Source organism: Leptodactylus fuscus, chromosome 4, assembly GCF_031893055.1.
Source record: "Leptodactylus fuscus isolate aLepFus1 chromosome 4, aLepFus1.hap2, whole genome shotgun sequence".
Taxonomy (NCBI): domain Eukaryota; kingdom Metazoa; phylum Chordata; class Amphibia; order Anura; family Leptodactylidae; genus Leptodactylus; species Leptodactylus fuscus.
In genome coordinates, this window is record NC_134268.1 from 161,784,428 (window position 1) to 161,803,540 (window position 19,113).

A 19,113-nucleotide genomic window follows, 5' to 3' on the forward strand; every position below is an offset into this window, starting at 1 on the left:
CTGAATTCAAATACACAACTGATCTAATACAGAAAAAAATCTGTTATCGGGATTGTGCTCTACACAATATAAGGCTTGCTGACTAGGCTTAGGGTCATTTATCCTATAGTACCCCAATGATGGTACAGAAAATAAAATCCTTGATAATTGTTCAAAATTCTTCAAAAGAGAATATTTTTGAAACCTATAAGAAAAGTGTGAGGACACAGTCAGGTACACTCGCATTCACACATTAATAAATCGTCCTCTAATATCAAGATGCATTTTGGACCAGAACATAGAACACAAATGAAATCACTTGCTAAACATTTTACAATGTCATGCTGGTTTTAGTAGTCTTTGTTTTGCCGTATAGGGTTATGTCGCAATTGTACAACACTGGATGTGAAGAAAAATTCCTAGAAGACTAAGTCATATCGCGGTCAGCATTCTTAGGTCCGAACATTCCTTTTTTTATCAGAAGTGCTGGTAGTTTCATCTTTTTCTTTGTTACCTGTAAAAAAATAAAAGTTGAAATATGTTTTCTATTTGATTTAAAGGGGGTGTCCAGTTTCAACAAATAAATGTTATTTTTTGTACAATAAAAAGTTATATAATTTCCAATCTACCTTCTTTATCAATGTGTCACAGTTTTCTAGATCTCTGCTTGCTGTCATTCTGTGTTTACTTCCAGTGTTTAAAAATCAGTCCATGGTCATTTGATGTACAGTCCATGGTCATGTGATGTGCAGTCCATGGTCATGTGATATACAGTCCATGGTCATGTGACGTTCTAGTCACAGCACAGTAATCAGACATCTGTCTGGTGATGAGTAATGAATAATCCTCCTATCCTGATCCTCTTTTCCTATCAGATAAACCCTCTGATGATGGCCAATACTCATCTTGCTACTTGCTAAATATATACAGTGCCTTGCAAAAGTATTCATACCACTTGTATTTTTTTTTTACTTTTTCACATTTTGTCACCTTACCACCACAAACTTAAATGTATTTATTAAGATTTTAAGCCATAGACCAACACGAAGTAGCAGATAATTGTGATATGGAAGGAAAATGATACAAGGCCTATCAAAATTTTAATCAAATAAAAATCTGAAAAGTGTGACATGCAAAAGTATTTGACCTCCCTATATCAATACTTTGTAGAGCCACCTTTCACTGCAATTATAGCTGCAAGTCTTTTTGGGTATGTATCTACCAGCTTTGCGCTTCTAAAGACTGAGATTTTTGCCCATTCTTCTTTGCAAAATAGCTCAAGCTCAGCCAGATTGGATGGAGAGCGTCTGTGAACCGCAATTGTCATGTCTTGCCACAGACGCTCAATGGGATTTAGGTCTGGACTGTGACTGGGCCATTCTAACACATGACTATTCTTTCATCTATACCATTCCTCTGTAGTTTTGGCTGTATGATAAAGAACAGTAGAAAAATATATTATTCTCGGGCGTGTTAAAAACGTACATGATGTAGATTATAGTGCAGGTAATCTTCTTACCAATGGCTGTATCTGGAGTCATTAGGTGAGCCATGTGACTGACACTCTAACTCTCCAACTGACAAAGCATCTTCCTCTATGTGTGGACAGGAAGTCAGTTTCTGTTTTTGTTCCTTTTAGATTCACATTGAAGCCGTCATAGGAATATATGGAGAAACTGACTTCTTGTCCACACATGAGAAACTGTGAAAGTTGGAGAGCCTAAATGTTGCCTACATAACTGAGGACCAGAAGGGATTGGATAAATCAGGGATAAATTAAATATTTGCCTCTTCTACTCCAGTTTTGTCATACTTATAATACATCTCCCAACTGTATACAGTATTTTGGATGCCTTTAAGAAGGTCATTTTACTGCCCTGCCAGCGCTCACTCCTGCTCTTTATTCCACCTCCCATTAATTCCTTTATATGAAATACTCACCATTTACTTGCAATTAGTCTTTCAATAATGTAATACTTGTGGGAAACTCATTTAATGTCTCAGGAGAAAGCGGCTTGATTTTCATTTTATCTTCTTTTGATCTACATTAGGAGTTCAGAAAGAGAAAACAAGTCAGTGTAGAAGAAATTGTTTGTCCCCTGAAATCTTATTTAACCCCCCCCCTATTTTAAAATAAAGCCATAAAAACAGCGGGATTGGTTCAAATCCAGTGTGTGCCCAGTATCGCTTGCCTCAAGGTTGCGAGCGTACTGCCATTGAGAAAAATGGCGCCGAAGCGTGCGCAGTAGCCAATCCCGCCGGAAGAAGAGGACGATGAAGCCGGGGAAGAACCAGGACCGGAGGACGTCGCCGAAAGAAGAAGAAAGGAGAGGAAGGCATGCCAGAAGATGATGTTGGACCATGCATGACCGCCCACCGTGCACAATAAGTATAATTTGCACATATGTTTTTATGGTTTTATTTTAAAATGGAGGGGGGGGTTTAAAATACCATTAGCGGTGCCTGAATAGCCTTTTTAAAGGCTATTCACACATATGTGGGGCTCATACAGCATAATTTTGCTGATAGAGCCCCTTTAACATAGCAAAAAGTGGAAAAAGTAAAAGGGTCTGACAACTTCCCAAATGCATTGTATTTGAGTTTTGACGTTCAATACAGAAAGTCAACAATGAGATAAAGTTATGGGAGCATTCACACTACCGTCGGTGACCGACAGGTAGTGTCCGCTCCTAGTGTCCGCTCAAAATCTGGCACGGACATTAGGAGCGGACACTAGCTGTGTCCGTGACACCTGTCACTCACTTAAATGGATTCTTCTTTGCATGATTATTATTATTATTATTATTAAACAATAATAACAATGATATAGCTTTAACTTGCATTTGTGGATTGTACAACAAACTGTGTTCACAAACACAGAGTGATTTTGATTACCAAATCATGCCTGTTATAATGCACTGCTGCCTGGGCTTATAGAACATAAGCATCCAATATTGACCATTAGCTTTCCCTTGTGCACATTGATTTATCCAGATTGACCATGACTCTTTGATGATATTATGTACTGTAGGTATTGAGATATTCAAAGTCTTTGAAATTTAAAATTTTTCACAGATTGGTGAACCTCTGACCATTTTTGCTTCCGAGAGACTCTGCCTTTCTTCTCTTGTTATGCACAGCCACGTGACAGTTGAAAATTGGCTCACCATTCATTAGTGCCCCTTACTCTTCCAGACTTTTGTTAACCCTGTTGCAACTTTCTTTGTTGCTATATGTTGCTGCCTTAAATTTCTAAATGAGTTAATGTTTTTTTAATTCTGAGATGTGTTCTATGTACTGTGAAGTAGAACTTTTTTCTATTGGGCTTGTACATGGTATGCACATTTATCTGATATCTATCTCTAGTGGGGTCAGTAATTGGCTTGCAGTGGTTATGTGGACATGTCATTGCTGCAGCACAGACCAGTATCGAGCTCTGGAATGGTAGTACTGGAATTTTAGGGGATTTATTAATTGACTATGGGGTCATTTATTATATCGCACAATTTTTTACTATGTAACAAAACCCTTTTCACTATATACAGTGTATCAAATTATAAGAAAATAATAATACTCACGTTAATCTTTTCTTTCTGTTATTGTTGAAAGGTGCACAATTTGCTTTCAGCTCAGGTGAAGGATATTTGTTTAATGACACTGTAAAGAAACCGACATACAGGTATATAGATGTAAGAATTATAAAAGGTGATAAAGCTGACACAAATATTCCACTGATATGTACATGCATGTTTTATCTTATAATATCCTAAATAAAATCACAAAGCTAAGCTTTGGACAATAGGTAAATTAACAATTCTAGTTTCTAGTCTTGAGACAAATTCAGCGCAGATTTTGAGGCTGTGAAACTGCAATACCAAGCACAGTGACTGTACTGTGCAATGTCCACTGATCTGCTTGGCAAGCAGCGAAGAGGACGCGGGGCTTTGTGTGAACGCTGCAGTCTCTTCAGACAGTTTATCAGTGGGGGTGTCAGGTGTCAGACCCCTATGTATCTTATGTTGATGACCAATCATAAGGATTGCTCATCAATATCAGAGTCCCAGAAAACTTCTTCATAGATATCTAGAGGCAATACATTATTGCAGGTCCTCCAGAGTGATGTGCTTTTTGTAGCTGTATAGAGAGATGCAGTAGGAGACTCTTGGTGTGTGAACGTAGGGTCCCAACCCATGACACACTCTACTTCCTTAAGTGCTTTTTGTAGCTGTTATCCATCCTGCCTAATATATGGGGGTCCTATATAAAAAATACTCCCTCTATTAACCTTTCCTGACATCCGCAGTACTATTACGGCGCATGCCGGGTGTGTAACTATGGTGACCGCCCGGGAGCCTGGCGGCCGCCATAGCCGCCGGGTGTCTACTGCTTTACGCAGTAGACAGTCGGCGCTAATGTCTCCGATCAGTCCCCGGACCAATCAGAGACATTAACTCCTCCGGCGCCGGAGGCGCCATTTTCCCGGTGGCGCCGCCATATTGCCAGTGATCACTGGCCCCTGGAGCATGCTCCAGGGCCGACGTCACATTTCCATAACAGCCAGGAGCCTTGTAAATGCTCCCGGCCGGTCTGCTTTCTCGTTCTTTTGCAGGTTGGTCTATGCAGCCTGCAAAAGAAATGATGATTTTTTGCAATGCATTGCAATGTATTAGCATTGTAATGCATTGCATTAGTGATCAGACCCCCTAGGGGGTCTAATAAATGCAACAACAAAAAAAAAAGTTAAAAAAAATATAAAAATTATTAAAAAGTCGCTGTATCAAGGTGTCTGCTGATTATTCTGGGTGCCTGCAGTCTCTTGTGAAGGGCACTGTATTAAGGTGTCTGCTGATTATTCTGGATGACTGCGGTCTCTTGTGAAGAGCGCTTTATCAAGGTGTATGCTGATTATTTTCTGTATTTCTGCAGACAAGCTCAGAAAAGTTTTAGTTCCAATATTTCAGCATATGGTGGTTTTCACTTGACACAAGTACACTGCACCATTAGATTCTTTGCCCAGCTGGCATGGTTACATAACCAGCAGGCTTAATATATAGAATATATAGTGCTTATAGTATTACTGCATATCATAATCCCCACCAACTTGATAGTAAAATGGCGACTGGGAATAAATTCACTCACTTTTATAATATATAATATACTGAGGAGAGAACAAGTGTGTTAGTTTTCTCAAACGTCAAACTACAGTGGGGCAAAAAAGTATTTAGTCAGTCACCAATAGTGCAAGTTCCACCACTTAAAAAGATGAGAGGCGTCTGTAATTTACATCATAGGTAGACCTCAACTATGAGAGACAAAATGAGAAAACAAATCCAGAAAATCACATTGTCTGATTTTGTAAGAATTTATTTGCAAATTATGGTGGAAAATAAGTATTTGGTCAGTAACAAAATTTCATCTCAATACTTTGTTATATATCCTTTGTTGGCAATGACAGAGGTCAAACGTTTTCTGTAAGTCTTCACAAGGTTGGCACACACTGTTGTTGGTATGTTGGCCCATTCCTCCATGCAGATCTCCTCTAGAGCAGTGATGTTTTGGGGCTGTCGCTTGGCAACACGGACTTTCAACCCCCTCCAAAGGTTTTCTATAGGGTTGAGATCTGGAGACTGGCTAGGCCACTCCAGGACCTTGAAATGCTTCTTACAAAGCCACTCCTTTGTTGCCCTGGCGGTGTGCTTTGGATCATTGTCATGTTGAAAGACCCAGCCACGTTTCATCTTCAATGCCCTTGCTGATGGAAGGAGGTTTGCACTCAAAATCTCATGATACATGGCCCCATTCATTCTTTCATGTACCCGGATCAGTCGTCCTGGCCCCTTTGCAGAGAAACAGCCCCAAAGCATGATGTTTCCACCCCCATGCTTTACAGTAGGTGTGGTGTTTGATGGATGCAACTCAGTATTCTTTTTCCTCCAAACACGAAAAGTTGTGTTTCTACCAAACAGTTCTAGTTTGGTTTCATCAGACCATAGGACATTCTCCCAATACTCTTCTGGATCATCCAAATGCTCTCTAGCAAACTTCAGACGGGCCCAGACATGTACTGGCTTAAGCAGTGGGACATGTCTGGCACTGCAGGATCTGAGTCCCTGGCGTCGTCGTGTGTTACTGATGGTAGGCTTTGTTACATTGGTCCCAGCTCTCTGCAGTTCATTCACTAGGTCCCCCCGCGTTGTTCTGGGATTTTTGCTCACCGTTCTTGTGATCATTTTGACCCCACGGGGTGAGATTTTGCGTGGAGCCCCAGAGCGAGGGAGATTATCAGTGGTCTTGTATGTCTTCCATTTTCTAATTATTGCTCCCACAGTTGATTTCTTCAATCCAAGCTGGTTGCCTATTAGAGATTCAGTCTTCCCAGCCTGGTGCAGGGCTACAATTTTGTTTCTAGTGTCCTTTGACAGCTCTGTGGTCTTCACCATAGTGGAGTTTGGAGTCTGACTGTTTGAGGGTGTGCACTGGTGTCTTTTTATACTGATAACAAGTTTAAACAGGTGCCATTACTACAGGTAATGAGTGGAGGAAAGAGGAGACTCTTAAAGAAGAAGTTACAGGTTTGTGAGAGCCAGAATTCATGATTGCTTGTAGGTGACCAAATACTTATTTTCCACCATAATTTGCAAATAAATTCTTACAAAATCAGACAATGTGATTTTCTGGATCTGTTTTCTCATTTTGTCTCTCATAGTTGAGGTCTACCTATGATGTAAATTACAGACGCCTCTCATCTTTTTAAGTGGTGGAACTTGCACTATTGGTGACTGACTAAATACTTTTTTGCCCCACTGTATATGGATGTATTATATGGATGTATTATATGGATGTATTTTAAGCACTTACATTTAACAGCATTCAGAAATGCTTGGGTAAATCTTCTGGCATATTCAAAATTTGGCTTGTGAACTTGCCCAAGATGAAGCAGATGCTGGTCTGTGGGAGTGCTTGGAAGTTGCAGCAGTTCAGTAGCATCATATATTTTACCAATGAAAAGTACATAAAGGGCAAAACCTTTACACTTGGCTTCCAATGAAGCTTCCCTCAGAGTCTGTTTATCCCACTCGCTTGTCTCTCCAGATAATATCATGATAATGGCCTTATTCTTTTTTAGATCTGATGTTTTGTACATGATGTTGTCAAGCATCCATTTCAATGAAAGCCCAAAGACAGGTGGATCTCTGAGACGATGGGTGTTGTTCTGGAGGTGTTTCTTCATAAGCTCTGTATCACTATATGTTGAGAAATCAAACTCAAGGTATGGCTTTCCTTCATTGTCTGGGCTGAAGCCTGGGGCTGCACTACTGACTACGGCCACTCGAGCACCAGTGTTTGGAATATCAAGCCAATCAATTACTGTACCGATTAATTTTCTTGATGCTTCATACTCATCGTATTTCATATGATAAGAGCTATCCAGGAGAAAGCCGACATCCATAGGTGCCTTTTTCATCACAGAATTACTTTCTGCACAGAATACGTCTGGTTTACATGTATCTAAAACCAGAAACAAAACAGAACACATAATGTAGGAAAGCTGTCATGAGACAATAGTTGCATAACAGTGACAAAGTCAAACTGAACAAAAATCTATAAACAATAGAGATGAGCGAACACTAAAATGTCCGAGGTTCGAAATCCGATTCGAACAGCCGCTCACTGTTCGACTGTTCGAACGGATTTCGAACCCCATTATAATTTATGGGGGGAAATGCTCGTTTCAGGGGTAGGCAACATTTGATAAAATTATACTTACCAAGTCCACGAGTGACGGTCGGGCTGGATCCTCCGTGAAGTCTTCTCCTGGTGCAGCGTCCCTGCGTCTTCTTCGGCTGGAATTCACTCTGCCTAGGCATTGGGGCCTAGGCAGAGTCGACTGCGCATGTGAGGGCATGCCCGCGCATGTGCAGTCGGCTCTGCCTAGGCCGGATGCCTAGGCAGAGTGAATTCCAGCCGGAAGACGCCGCGGGGACGCTGCACGGAGAAGACTTCTAAAGGTAAGAGAAGAACCAGCGTTGATTGGCAGAATGTATAGCATTCTGCCAATCAACACCACAGCTACCACAACCGTCTGGTCAATCACATTCCACTATACCACACTTTTGGTTCCACAGTATTGGCATCAACAAAAACAAAGTTACAATGAAATAGGTTCCCACATGAAAAAAACGATGCCAATGCCATATCGATTTCACATTTGTTCTAATTTTTGACAGTTTTTTGTCATGACTCAACTAGGCATACAGCCACAAACTTGTCTCTGAAAGAACAAGACTGCAGCACTTAAAAAGTGATCAAAATGGCTATGTGTTCTGTATAACCATTGCGTTTTGCAATATAACTGTGATGAGTGTCTAAAAAAAACACAGGCAAGCTTGTTTCCCCCCCAAAAAATGTAATTTTGGGACCATTTTAAATATTAAAATGAGTAAAAGCGAGTGTCAGCTTAGTGTATGGCTAAATTCTATGTTTGTATCCACTGCTTAGAGTGTTAGAAACAGGGTGGATAGATTTCTAGGAGCCCTGACAGTGACATACTGTTTGTCCATCTCTAAATCTTCATCTTCAACAATTATCCTCAACAGGATTTCTAGGTCTAAAGTTACTGTGACTAAAGGTATATAGAGTAGACGGAGTGGAAACTAGCAAAATTCTCATAGCTTTGTACTAGTACTTCAGGTGTGTTGTGTGTCCTCGTATGTTGATCTCAAGTGTAGAATCCATAAACTGTGACAAAGCTGACCACAAATGCCTCTGGTGAATGCTAGGAGACACTGTATGATAGAGGTATTCTCAATGATATGTCATCCAACTGAACATGTCAAAAATTAGAGGCACAATACAGTACAGAGGTATAGTAGTATGGCCTCATATACACACATACATGGCCTTGTACATAATTAAATGAGTTTCTAGGAATTGGACAAATTAGAAAGAAGACCGGGAAGGTGAAACATAAAAAAAATTATACTCACCTGTCCCAAGCACTCCTTTGTCCATCAACACTGTAAAGGCCCCGGCGATGGATCCTTTCCTGTGGCAATTGAGGCCAATCAGTTATGTGTAGTGCAGGATTTGCAGTGGCAATGGATCTGTCACGAGGGCCTTTCCAGACAATGATTGCCCTCAGTGGTGACATGTGGCACAGGCCTTGTGGCAAGGGAATGCACGGTGTGCACCTGTACAGACAGTGGTGGTGGACTGTGGAGCGCTGAGAACATGATTTTTTTTTCGTTTATGTTTCACCTTCCCTGATCTCCATCCTCTTTAGTTCTTATTTGTTATATTTTAATTGCGCATCTTACAATGAGCGTGATTTCATCATTTTACTTAGTATATAAATCTTAAAGGGGCTCTATCAGCAAAATTATGTTGATAGAGCCCCACATATGCGTGATAAGGCTATTCAGGCACCACTAAAGTTATATTAAAGGGATTCTACCATTAACACACTTTTTTTTGTAGATAAGACGTCGGAATAGCCTTTAGAAAGGCTATTCGTCTCTTACCTTTAGATGTGATCTCTGTCGCGCCTTTCCTTAGAAATACTGGTTTTTACCAGTATGCAAATTAGTTCTCTCGCAGTGATGGGGGTGGGCCCCAGCACTGGAAATGCAATGGGGGCGTCCCCACTGCTGCTCGAGAACACGATCCTGCAACGCCTCTATCTTCTGCTGGATCCTCCCCTTCTTTCTTCAGCATCACCTCCGACGCCTGCGCAGTTGGCTCTGCCAGTGAGACACTAGTAGAGCCGACTGCGCATGCCGGCCGGCGGCTATAGTTCCGAGGCCACAATTGCATGCATGCTCAGTCAGCTCTACTAGTGTCTCACTGGCAGAGCCAACTGCGCAGGCGTCAGAGGTGATGCCGAAGAAAGATGAAGAAAGAAGGGGTGGATCCAGCAGAAGATAGAGGCGTCGCTGGAGCGGGTTTTCGAGCAGCAGTGGGGACGCCCCCATCGCATTTCCAGCACTGGAGGACGCCCCCATCGCTGCGAGAGAACTAACCGGTATTGCTAAAGAACGGCGCAGCGGAGATCACATCTAAAGGTAAGAGACGAATAGCCTTTCTAAAGGCTATTCCGACGTCTTATCTATAAAAAGAAGTGTTTTAATGGTAGAATCCCTTCAAACTATCCCCCCCCCCATTTTAAAATGAAACCCTAAAAAAAGAATACGGTAATCTTATCTATCGTACACAGTGAGCGGACATTCAGGGTACGACGTCATCTTCAGCCATGCCTCCTCTTCAAGCAATGTGCAATCCGCGAACTGCCACTGATAAAAAATGGCCCGGGTGCATGCGCAGTAGCATGCTGCTACTGCTACTACTACTGCTACTGCGCATGCTACTGGCTAGCTAATGTGACTTACATACGTTTGATTTAATAACAAAGAAAAAAAAACAATAATTTGTGTCTCTAAAAATGAATACAATGTACCCTAGGCATAATTCTGCTGTGATGCATTGTGGGTTCTCACTTCTTACCATAACAAAGGGTACACTTCATTAAAGTTTGTACTTGTGATTTGTAATCCACATTGGCAGTGATCTCAGTCAACCGAAATGTCCCCGAGTCATCAATCTGTTGAAAAATCAAAAAGTTGTTTACAAAACTTTTAGGGTGCATGCACACTACGTAACGCCGGGCGTGTATGAGAGCCGTACACGCCGGCGTTACAGCAGGGCTGCCGAACACTTCCCATTCACTTCAATGGGAGCGCTCGTAAACGCCGCTGTTACGAGCGCTCCCATTGAAGTGAATGGGAAGTGTTCGGCAGTCTGCCGTAATGCCGGCGTGTACGGCTCTCATACACGCCCGGCGTTACGTAGTGTGCATGCACCCTTATATCAGTTTCTTTGTAATACCCCACAAAATAACAGTTTTTTTCTTTTTATTTGTGCAAAATGATCTGAGCTGATTTGGAACAGTTTTCAGTTTTTTGAACCAGGTTATATGTACATGATAAGTACATAACCCTTATATACATTATATGCATCAATGGCACAAGATAAGCTCATATGTACATATATTATTATTATTATTATTATTATTATTATTATTATTATTATGAGTAAAAAGTGTACACCTTATTACATAAATGCTATTGTATCACGCATAAGCACAAAAACACACATAAACAGCCATAGATGGTAACTTGTAAATACCAAAAAGAAGAAAGTACCCAGGTTTTTTCCACGGCCTCCACCTTGAGCCCTAATGTATGTTTCGCCCTTGCTTTGTTAGAGGGCTACACTATCTCCATCATGCGACACCATATGCAATGAGATTTGATCCTATCAAAGCCACCACCTATCTGAGGAGCAAGAGCAGTGCTCCAGGGAGATGAAGGTCCACCTGTTTTACACCAACTCCATGTCTTGCATATGACTTCAAAGTTGTTTTTCTCCAAATCTAATATTGTGATATCCTAGCAAAACCTTTGATGGGCTACAACTCACAACGCAACCAACACTACATGTAGACACATTTGTAATATGTCTTTATGGAACAATATTATGAAATCATATGGGGGGCACTTATAAGTAGGTCCTTTCACTTTATTGTCCAGATTGAAGGGTTCTCTTTCCTGGGTTGGGGGACCTATAAGCAACTCATCTCAGCACAGCTACAACATGTGAACACTGTCCTACTATAGAACCCATTTGACAAATGAACTTTTGGGTAAATGCATGCATATTGCTATCACAAAATACAAACTGGATACTGAAAGACTGGCAAAAACATGCATCACCCAATTACACACTGAATGGTCAAATTCTATACTTCATTACATTGTTATTTGGAATCATTTCCTGTTTTATATCAGTTTTGAACACTAATCATTAAAATATGCCATCAATTTTAGATCCTGACAGTTGGACCCTTGCAGATCAGCTGTTTGAACTCCCAGCATTGTTTATTTGCTGATTATATTCTTGATAACATTAGTTGTAGGTACAATAGCTGTACCCTTTTCAAGTCTATGGGATACCACTGCAGCATCTATAATCACTGCACTGCAGGTATGTGGTAGGGGGCTCTGACTGCCATGACAGACCGCCATGGCAAAAGCAGAGGCTGAAAATGTCAATAATAGCTAAAGTGGCAGTGTTGGGCAGCAGCTCCAGTCAAGAGCAGGACACTTACCGCTGTCTACAGGCAGATTTGGCATGTTGGGAGTGCTCCCAATACACTTATATTGACTGATTTGCAAAGGGGCAGACATACCATTGGTGCAACCTGCACAACCTTGCACAGGGGCCCAGGAATTCAGAGGCCCTATCGCCTTAACAGCAGGATCTAATGTCTATTATCAATGTACATGTTATAGAGATGTAAGGGTTTGCTGTATGCTGAGATATTGGAAAATAATGGACCCATAAGTGTGCTTGCATTGGGGACTTCAGCTGCCCACTCCTGGATTTGCTCATCCATAATAAGGCACTGATCTCTGCATTGCTACATTGGTTTGTGGAAACAAATTTATGTTTCTGCTCCTATTAAAGGCCAGAAAAAGTCATTATTATTGGTTTGAAAGACATGCCAGACCTGAAAGACTCCTTTAAAATTTTTATATACCGGTATGTATAGAAATATATAAAATTGTGAAATTTGCAATAAAATGTATTCTTACTGAAAAGGCTCGTTTCATTGCAGGTGCTGGAGTGAATGAAATAACGGCAGGTATGATGCCAAGGGCATTGTATTCCATGACGGCTGTGCTGATCGCAGCAGGGTCATCCGTACGGCCATTGCTGAAGAACAACGCAATTCTTCTTACAGTCGCTCCTTGTAGAGATCTCTTGAAGACATTTCTAGCTACAAATCTCATGCTTCTTCCAATATTGCGACCTTCATTAGTACTTTCCAAGGATATATTCTTCACTGCATTTAGTAATTTTTCTTTGCTTTGGAAGTCAGAAAACCTCACTAGATACTTGGGATATTGGTTATAGGACATCACAGCCACTCTTGCCCCAACAGGACAGTTATTTCCTCTAATAGTAATGTTACTTATTAAATATGTGACAATGTCTATCATTTTATTGTAGACATCTGGTTTGACATCCTTTGACATGTCCAATGCAAAGACCAATTCCGTTGGATACACAGGGCAGGTGGTTTGCCCTAAAATGGTAAAAGGTTATAACATTGTCAGGTTAGAGATACAAAAGAGAAGCTTGCCTTAATTTGCTCAATTAATTTGTGCCTAAATGAATTTGTTAATTTAATATTCCAATGGCAGATATTCTATCATCGACCAGCATGACCAATGCTTAATAGAAGTGTAAACAGTACATGTGATAAGGTCAGAGGCCATGTTGATGGCCAATTGACCAATAATCCTGGGTAACTGTCATCGTCTTAATTAATAAGACTAAGTGCTAGCAGCAAGGAAATGACACCAGACACACAATTTTGGTGTTAGTCCCTCTCTCAGCCGAGTAGGAAATACACTGACATGCTTTATTAAAGCAACATGGGGTTAATATAGCAGCAGAGAAAGGAAGAGTAATAACTAGAGATGAGCGAGTACTGTTCGGATCAGCCGATCCGAACAGCATGCTCGCATAGAAATGAATGGACGTAGCTGGCACACGGGGGGTTAAGTGGCCGGCCGCCGTCAAAGCGGAAGTACCAGGTGCATCCATTCATTTCTATGGAGCGTGCTGTTCGGATCGGCTGATCCGAACAGTACTCGCTCATCTCTAGTGATAACAACAATGTAAGTCTTGTGTTTGTTCCTGATTGGTTTAATACATCTTAATCACACATAGAAAGAAAGTTTAAGCAGTTCCATATATAGACAGCTACTCCCGGTCTTGCGTGGTATCTCTAAGGAGCCGTCTTCTGGCAGTGAGCTAAATACGTGTCTTTCTTTCACGCAAAGAATCTAACTCTGAAGTGCAGGCACCATCTTGTCACATAACATTATTCTAGTTTCAGGCATAAGCAACCACATCTAGCATTTAGGATAACAATGTTTTTCATATATTGCATGATAACAACCTTCACACATGTAGAGTTTAAGAAACTAGTTGCTGGAGATAACAATTTATGCTGCACATTTATAACATACAGTCCTATGAAAAAGTTTGGGCACCCCTATTAATCTTAATCATTTTTAGTTCTAAATATTTTGGTGTTTGCAACAGCCATTTCAGTTTGATATATCTAATAACTGATGGACACAGTAATATTTCAGGATTGAAATGAGGTTTATTGTACTAACAGAAAATGCGCAATATGCATTAAACCAAAATTTGACCGGTGCAAAAATATGGGCACCTCAACAGAAAAGTGACATTAATATTTAGTACATCCTCCTTTTGCAAAGATAACAGCCTCTAGTCGCTTCCTGTAGCTTTTAATCAGTTCCTGGATCCTGGATGAAGGTATTTTGGACCATTTCTTTCTACAAAACAATTCAAGTTCAGTTAAGTTTGATGGTCGCCGAACATGGACAGCCCGCTCTCAAATGATCTGAAAACAAAGATTGTTCAACATAGTTGTTCAGGGGAAGGATACAAAACGTTGTCTCAGAGATTTAACCTGTCAGTTTCCACTGTGAGGAACATAGTAAGGAAATGGAAGACCACAGGGACAGTTCTTGTTAAGCCCAGAAGTGGCAGGCCAAGAAAAATATCAGAAAGGCAGAGAAGAAGAATGGTGAGAACAGTCAAGGACAATCCACAGACCACCTCCAAAGAGCTGCAGCATCATCTTGCTGCAGATGGTGTCACTGTGCATCGGTCAACTATACAGCGCACTTTGCACAAATAGAAGCTGTATGGGAGAGTGATGAGAAAGAAGCCGTTTCTGCACGTACGCCACAAATAGAGTTGCCTGAGGTATGAAAAAGCACATTTGGACAAGGCAGCTTCATTTTGGAAACAAAAATTGAGTTGTTTGGTTATAAAAAAAGGCGTTATGCATGGCGTCCAAAAAGAAACAGCATTCCAAAAAAAACACATGCTACCCACTGTAAAATTTGGTGGAGGTTCCATCATGCTTTGGGGCTGTGTGGACAATGCCGGCATCGGGAATCTTGTTGAAGTTGAGGGTCGCATGGATTCCACTCAGTGTCAGCAGATTCTTGAGAATAATGTTCAAGAATCAGTGACGAAGTTGAAGTTACGCCGGGGATAGATATTTCAGCAAGACAATGATCCAAAACACCGCTCCAAATCCTCAGGCATTCATGCAGAGGAACAATTACAATGTTCTGGAATGGCCATCCCAGTCCCCAGACCTGAATATCATTGAACATCTGTGGGATGATTTGAAGCGGGCTGTCCATGCTCGGCGACCATCTAACTTAACTGAACTTGAATTGTTTGTCCAAAATACCTTTATCCAGGATCCAGGAACTGATTAAAAGCTACAGGAAGCGACTAGAGGCTGTTATCTTTGCAAAAGGAGGATGTACTAAATATTAATGTCACTTTTCTGTTGAGGTGCCCATACTTTTGCACCGGTCAAATTTTGGTTTAATGCATATTGCGCATTTTCTGTTAGTACAATAAACCTCATTTCAATCCTGAAATATTACTGTGTCCATCAGTTATTAGATATATCAAACTGAAATGGCTGTTGCAAATACCAAAATATTTAGAACTAAAAATGATTAAGATTAATAGGGGTGCCCAAACTTTTTCATAGGACTGTACATATGTGGTAAAGAACACTAAAATTCTTACCTTGACAACAGGCTGAAAAAAACAAACAAATAGTATTAGTGTTAAAAAATAGACGTGTGTTTCACGCAAGTTACATTTATACTATTATGATACAAGTACTGGGCTATAATATTATTTAACATAATGAACAGCAAAGTCAACAGGAACATTCTGGCTACATGCAGTTGGCTCACAAATGCTTTCCCCTACATAGTTTCATAAATGAATAGTACAGGTTAATATATGAAACTTTGTAATATATCCTATTAAATAAATGTGTTTTCTTCTCCACTTTTCAGCCAGTTACTTTCTCCATATGAAGAGAGGAGGGAGGATAGAAAAGACATTCAAATAATTGCTGCTGCCTCCCTCTGCTCTTCCTTGCTTTTTTAGCACTGCTAGGTTGTACTAGTGCACAGAATAAGGCAATAAGTCAATTAACCAGCTAGCAGGAGAATCCTGCTCAACCTCTCCCTATTCCATGAGTTGTATGTGTGAGGCTGAATATGGAGAGATATAATGCAAACAAGCAGAGAAAGGTGCTCTTCTGAGTGTATGGAGAAAGTCAACTTTCTCCATACACTCAGAAGAGCACCGTTGTACTGATGAAGGTCATGTTTTGACCGAAATGTTTGTTTGGATGTCTTTAATAAATAAATTTCTTCTATATGAATATGGCGGAGAGATGCCTTTTCTAAGCACCTGAAGCTTATCATACCGAGTGACAGATCATTATACCCGTGTTGTGCTCAACTCTCATGATGACGTTTTTTTGCTCTTCTGTGATGTCATAAACCCGGGGGTGACAGCTGAGGCCTGTGATTGGGCCACCAGCAGTCAAATAGGCACACTGAGCATCATGACTGCTGAGGTCCAGGCGTAGTGCAGAGCCCGAGCTGATGATTGCACAGAAGAGCGCCAAACATCAACAGGAAAGGCGCAAGAAGGCCAAAAAGAGATATCAAAAGGTTAGTATGAGTGTTTTTTTTTAATCTTCACCTCCCCTGGACCACCTTCTACTATGCTCTGAGGTCTATAGTCAGGCTGACTGACAATAGTAAATCCAGCCATCACAGCACAGGTAAGTAATTGCCTGTGAGATCAGGGGAGGAGGGTCTATCATCAGCATCCCCAGAACCAGGTAAGTAAATTAATACTCCATGAAAAACCCCTTTAAAGAATAGAAAAAAAAAATAGTTATGCATTTTGTCTACCAACTGTATCTGGTATTGCACCATAACTCTATTTACTTCGAATGGCTGAGAACAAACAAGTTGATATGAATGTGCTGACAACCCAAAGAACAGACTGCGGTAATAGTTCATTGTGTCCCGAACAAAAAGTCTGTTAGATGAGACTCAGCTGACCCACACAAAGCTGAACTAAGAGTGCGGACAGCAGGTTGGCAGTCATGTCACAATATTCTCATTTTCAGATAAAAATCAGATGTTAAATATACATTTAGGTGGCAAACATATAAACAACAACTTTTTTGGATGTTGATTTTACTTATGAGAAATATTAGTAATATGAGATATTTAATAAAGGGATCATACTTACGACAAGTTTTACGGATGTAGTCAATTAGGTCACACGGCTATACAACAAATAAAAGAAGAAGTGTTGACTTATAGATGAAGTCTTTATTTAAAGGGGCTCTATCATTGAGAAAAGTCATTTTTAGCTAAGCACATCCTTGCATGGCCTTTGGAAAGGCTATTTCACACCTACCTTTTGTATGTAAATTTCCTCAGTAGATTTTGAATTAGTCTGTTTTTATTCACTTGCCAATGAGCTTAGACCGTGCATCGGAAGTGTCTGTGTGCACTGTCTTCTCTATGTGTATGTACAGCAGAGACAAGTCATCAGCACAGCAGCCTCTGCTATGCATACACATAGAGTAGACAGTACACAGACACTTCCGGTGCATGGTCTAAGCTCATTGGCAAGTAAATAAAAACGGACTTATTCAAAATCTACTGAGGAAATTTACATACAAAAGGTAGGTGTGAAATAAACTTTCTAAAGGCAAGGTTGTGCTTATCTAAAAATGACTTTTCCCAATGAAAGAGCCTCTTTAATACATTTAGTAATAGTAGAAGCATGTTTTGGGCCTAAAACCTTATGGTTTATTGATAATATGTGTGGATTCAATATAAGTGAATGTATACGGCACTAGGAGTGAGGAGTATTTTGGGTACTTTAATAGGGTTCCATTTCAGATATCTTCAAAGAATTGTATCTTTTTGATTGATTTAGGATTATTTGGATCATCTTGTATTGCTTCTCAATGGCTATTTCATTAATATTGTAGATTTCAATTACACTGCACAGAGTATAAGAAGGTTGACTGGGCTGAAACATCACTATCTCCTCTATAATTGATGTATTTCTTAAATAAATAAAATAGGTCATGATCCTAAATATCTTACATGGTGCACTGAAGTTTATTCTTTGATGTGTAGATTCAAATCACCTGATTTGATATGCCAATATATGTGTATATATAGTACTGTATGTGAGCATTGAATCATTAATGGATGATGGTCTGAATCTACACTAGGTAACTCCGACCATGTCATGCTCTGAATGATATACTGTACATATGTGTACACACATAAATGGCTCCAGTTATGGAAATCATTACTTTTTCCCATAGTTAACCCCTTCCAAACCTCTCTCACATACAAATGTGTCCACCCATAGTTTAGCTTGAATTTGGTGAAGGACTCCTTTTTCTCATGAAACAAATTTTACACATTTAACAACATGCTAACAAAACACCTTTGTAGTCTGCAACAAACAGCATAGTCACTAGTCACTGAACTCTAAATTTTAACCCATAAGGCTGGTCTTACATGACTGTAGTTTTACACCCAACCAAACAGTAACATTAGGATAAAAAATTATGGCAAAATTGTCTAGACATAAATGTTAAAAATAAAAAAAAATGTAGCTAGAAAAAAACCATGATATTACTTTAACTGAATAAACTTAGATTAACATTAGACAGTACATTTGTTATATAGTACTTACAGATTGATCAATTTGGCCAGAAGTTCCTTTTTGTCCCTAGAAGAGAAAAAAATGGTGAGATATATAATAAACTGAAGATTATTCAAAGTGCAAACAACTACTCAATACTGTTCTTCAATCTGTACCATGTTAAGAAACATTATATATTCTGAGTTAGATGCTTAGGCCTTATCTAAAGTCATGACTACATTAGACATGGCATCTCTGCCCGCTAGTGTCTGGTTATTTTGGTACTTCTCGCCATATAGCACAATAACAATGCTGCAGTCATTTATATTTAGAGTCCTGAGTTATTCTCATTAATATACTGTATATGTGGGAGAATATCTGTAACTATTACAATATCTGTTCACATAAGTATAACACTACACATACAGCATTGTACATAATATGGCATAATCC

At 40.0% G+C, this 19,113-nt stretch overlaps 1 protein-coding gene across 1 annotated transcript in view; it reads right to left on the reverse strand.

The window, feature by feature from the left end:
• Positions 1-431: 431 nt before the first annotated feature.
• The window catches only part of COL6A6 (collagen type VI alpha 6 chain), an 86,551-nt gene continuing 67,869 nt past the window's right edge, over positions 432-19,113 (reverse strand). The window contains exons 30-38 of the mRNA XM_075271928.1: positions 18,712-18,747; positions 17,236-17,272; positions 15,697-15,708; positions 12,630-13,123; positions 10,480-10,576; positions 6,838-7,488; positions 3,558-3,636; positions 1,957-2,021; positions 432-493 (exon numbers count right to left, since the gene is read on the reverse strand). Of these exons, the coding sequence (XP_075128029.1) occupies positions 432-493; positions 1,957-2,021; positions 3,558-3,636; positions 6,838-7,488; positions 10,480-10,576; positions 12,630-13,123; positions 15,697-15,708; positions 17,236-17,272; positions 18,712-18,747 (1,533 nt within the window). The remainder of the gene's footprint in view (positions 494-1,956; positions 2,022-3,557; positions 3,637-6,837; positions 7,489-10,479; positions 10,577-12,629; positions 13,124-15,696; positions 15,709-17,235; positions 17,273-18,711; positions 18,748-19,113) is intronic.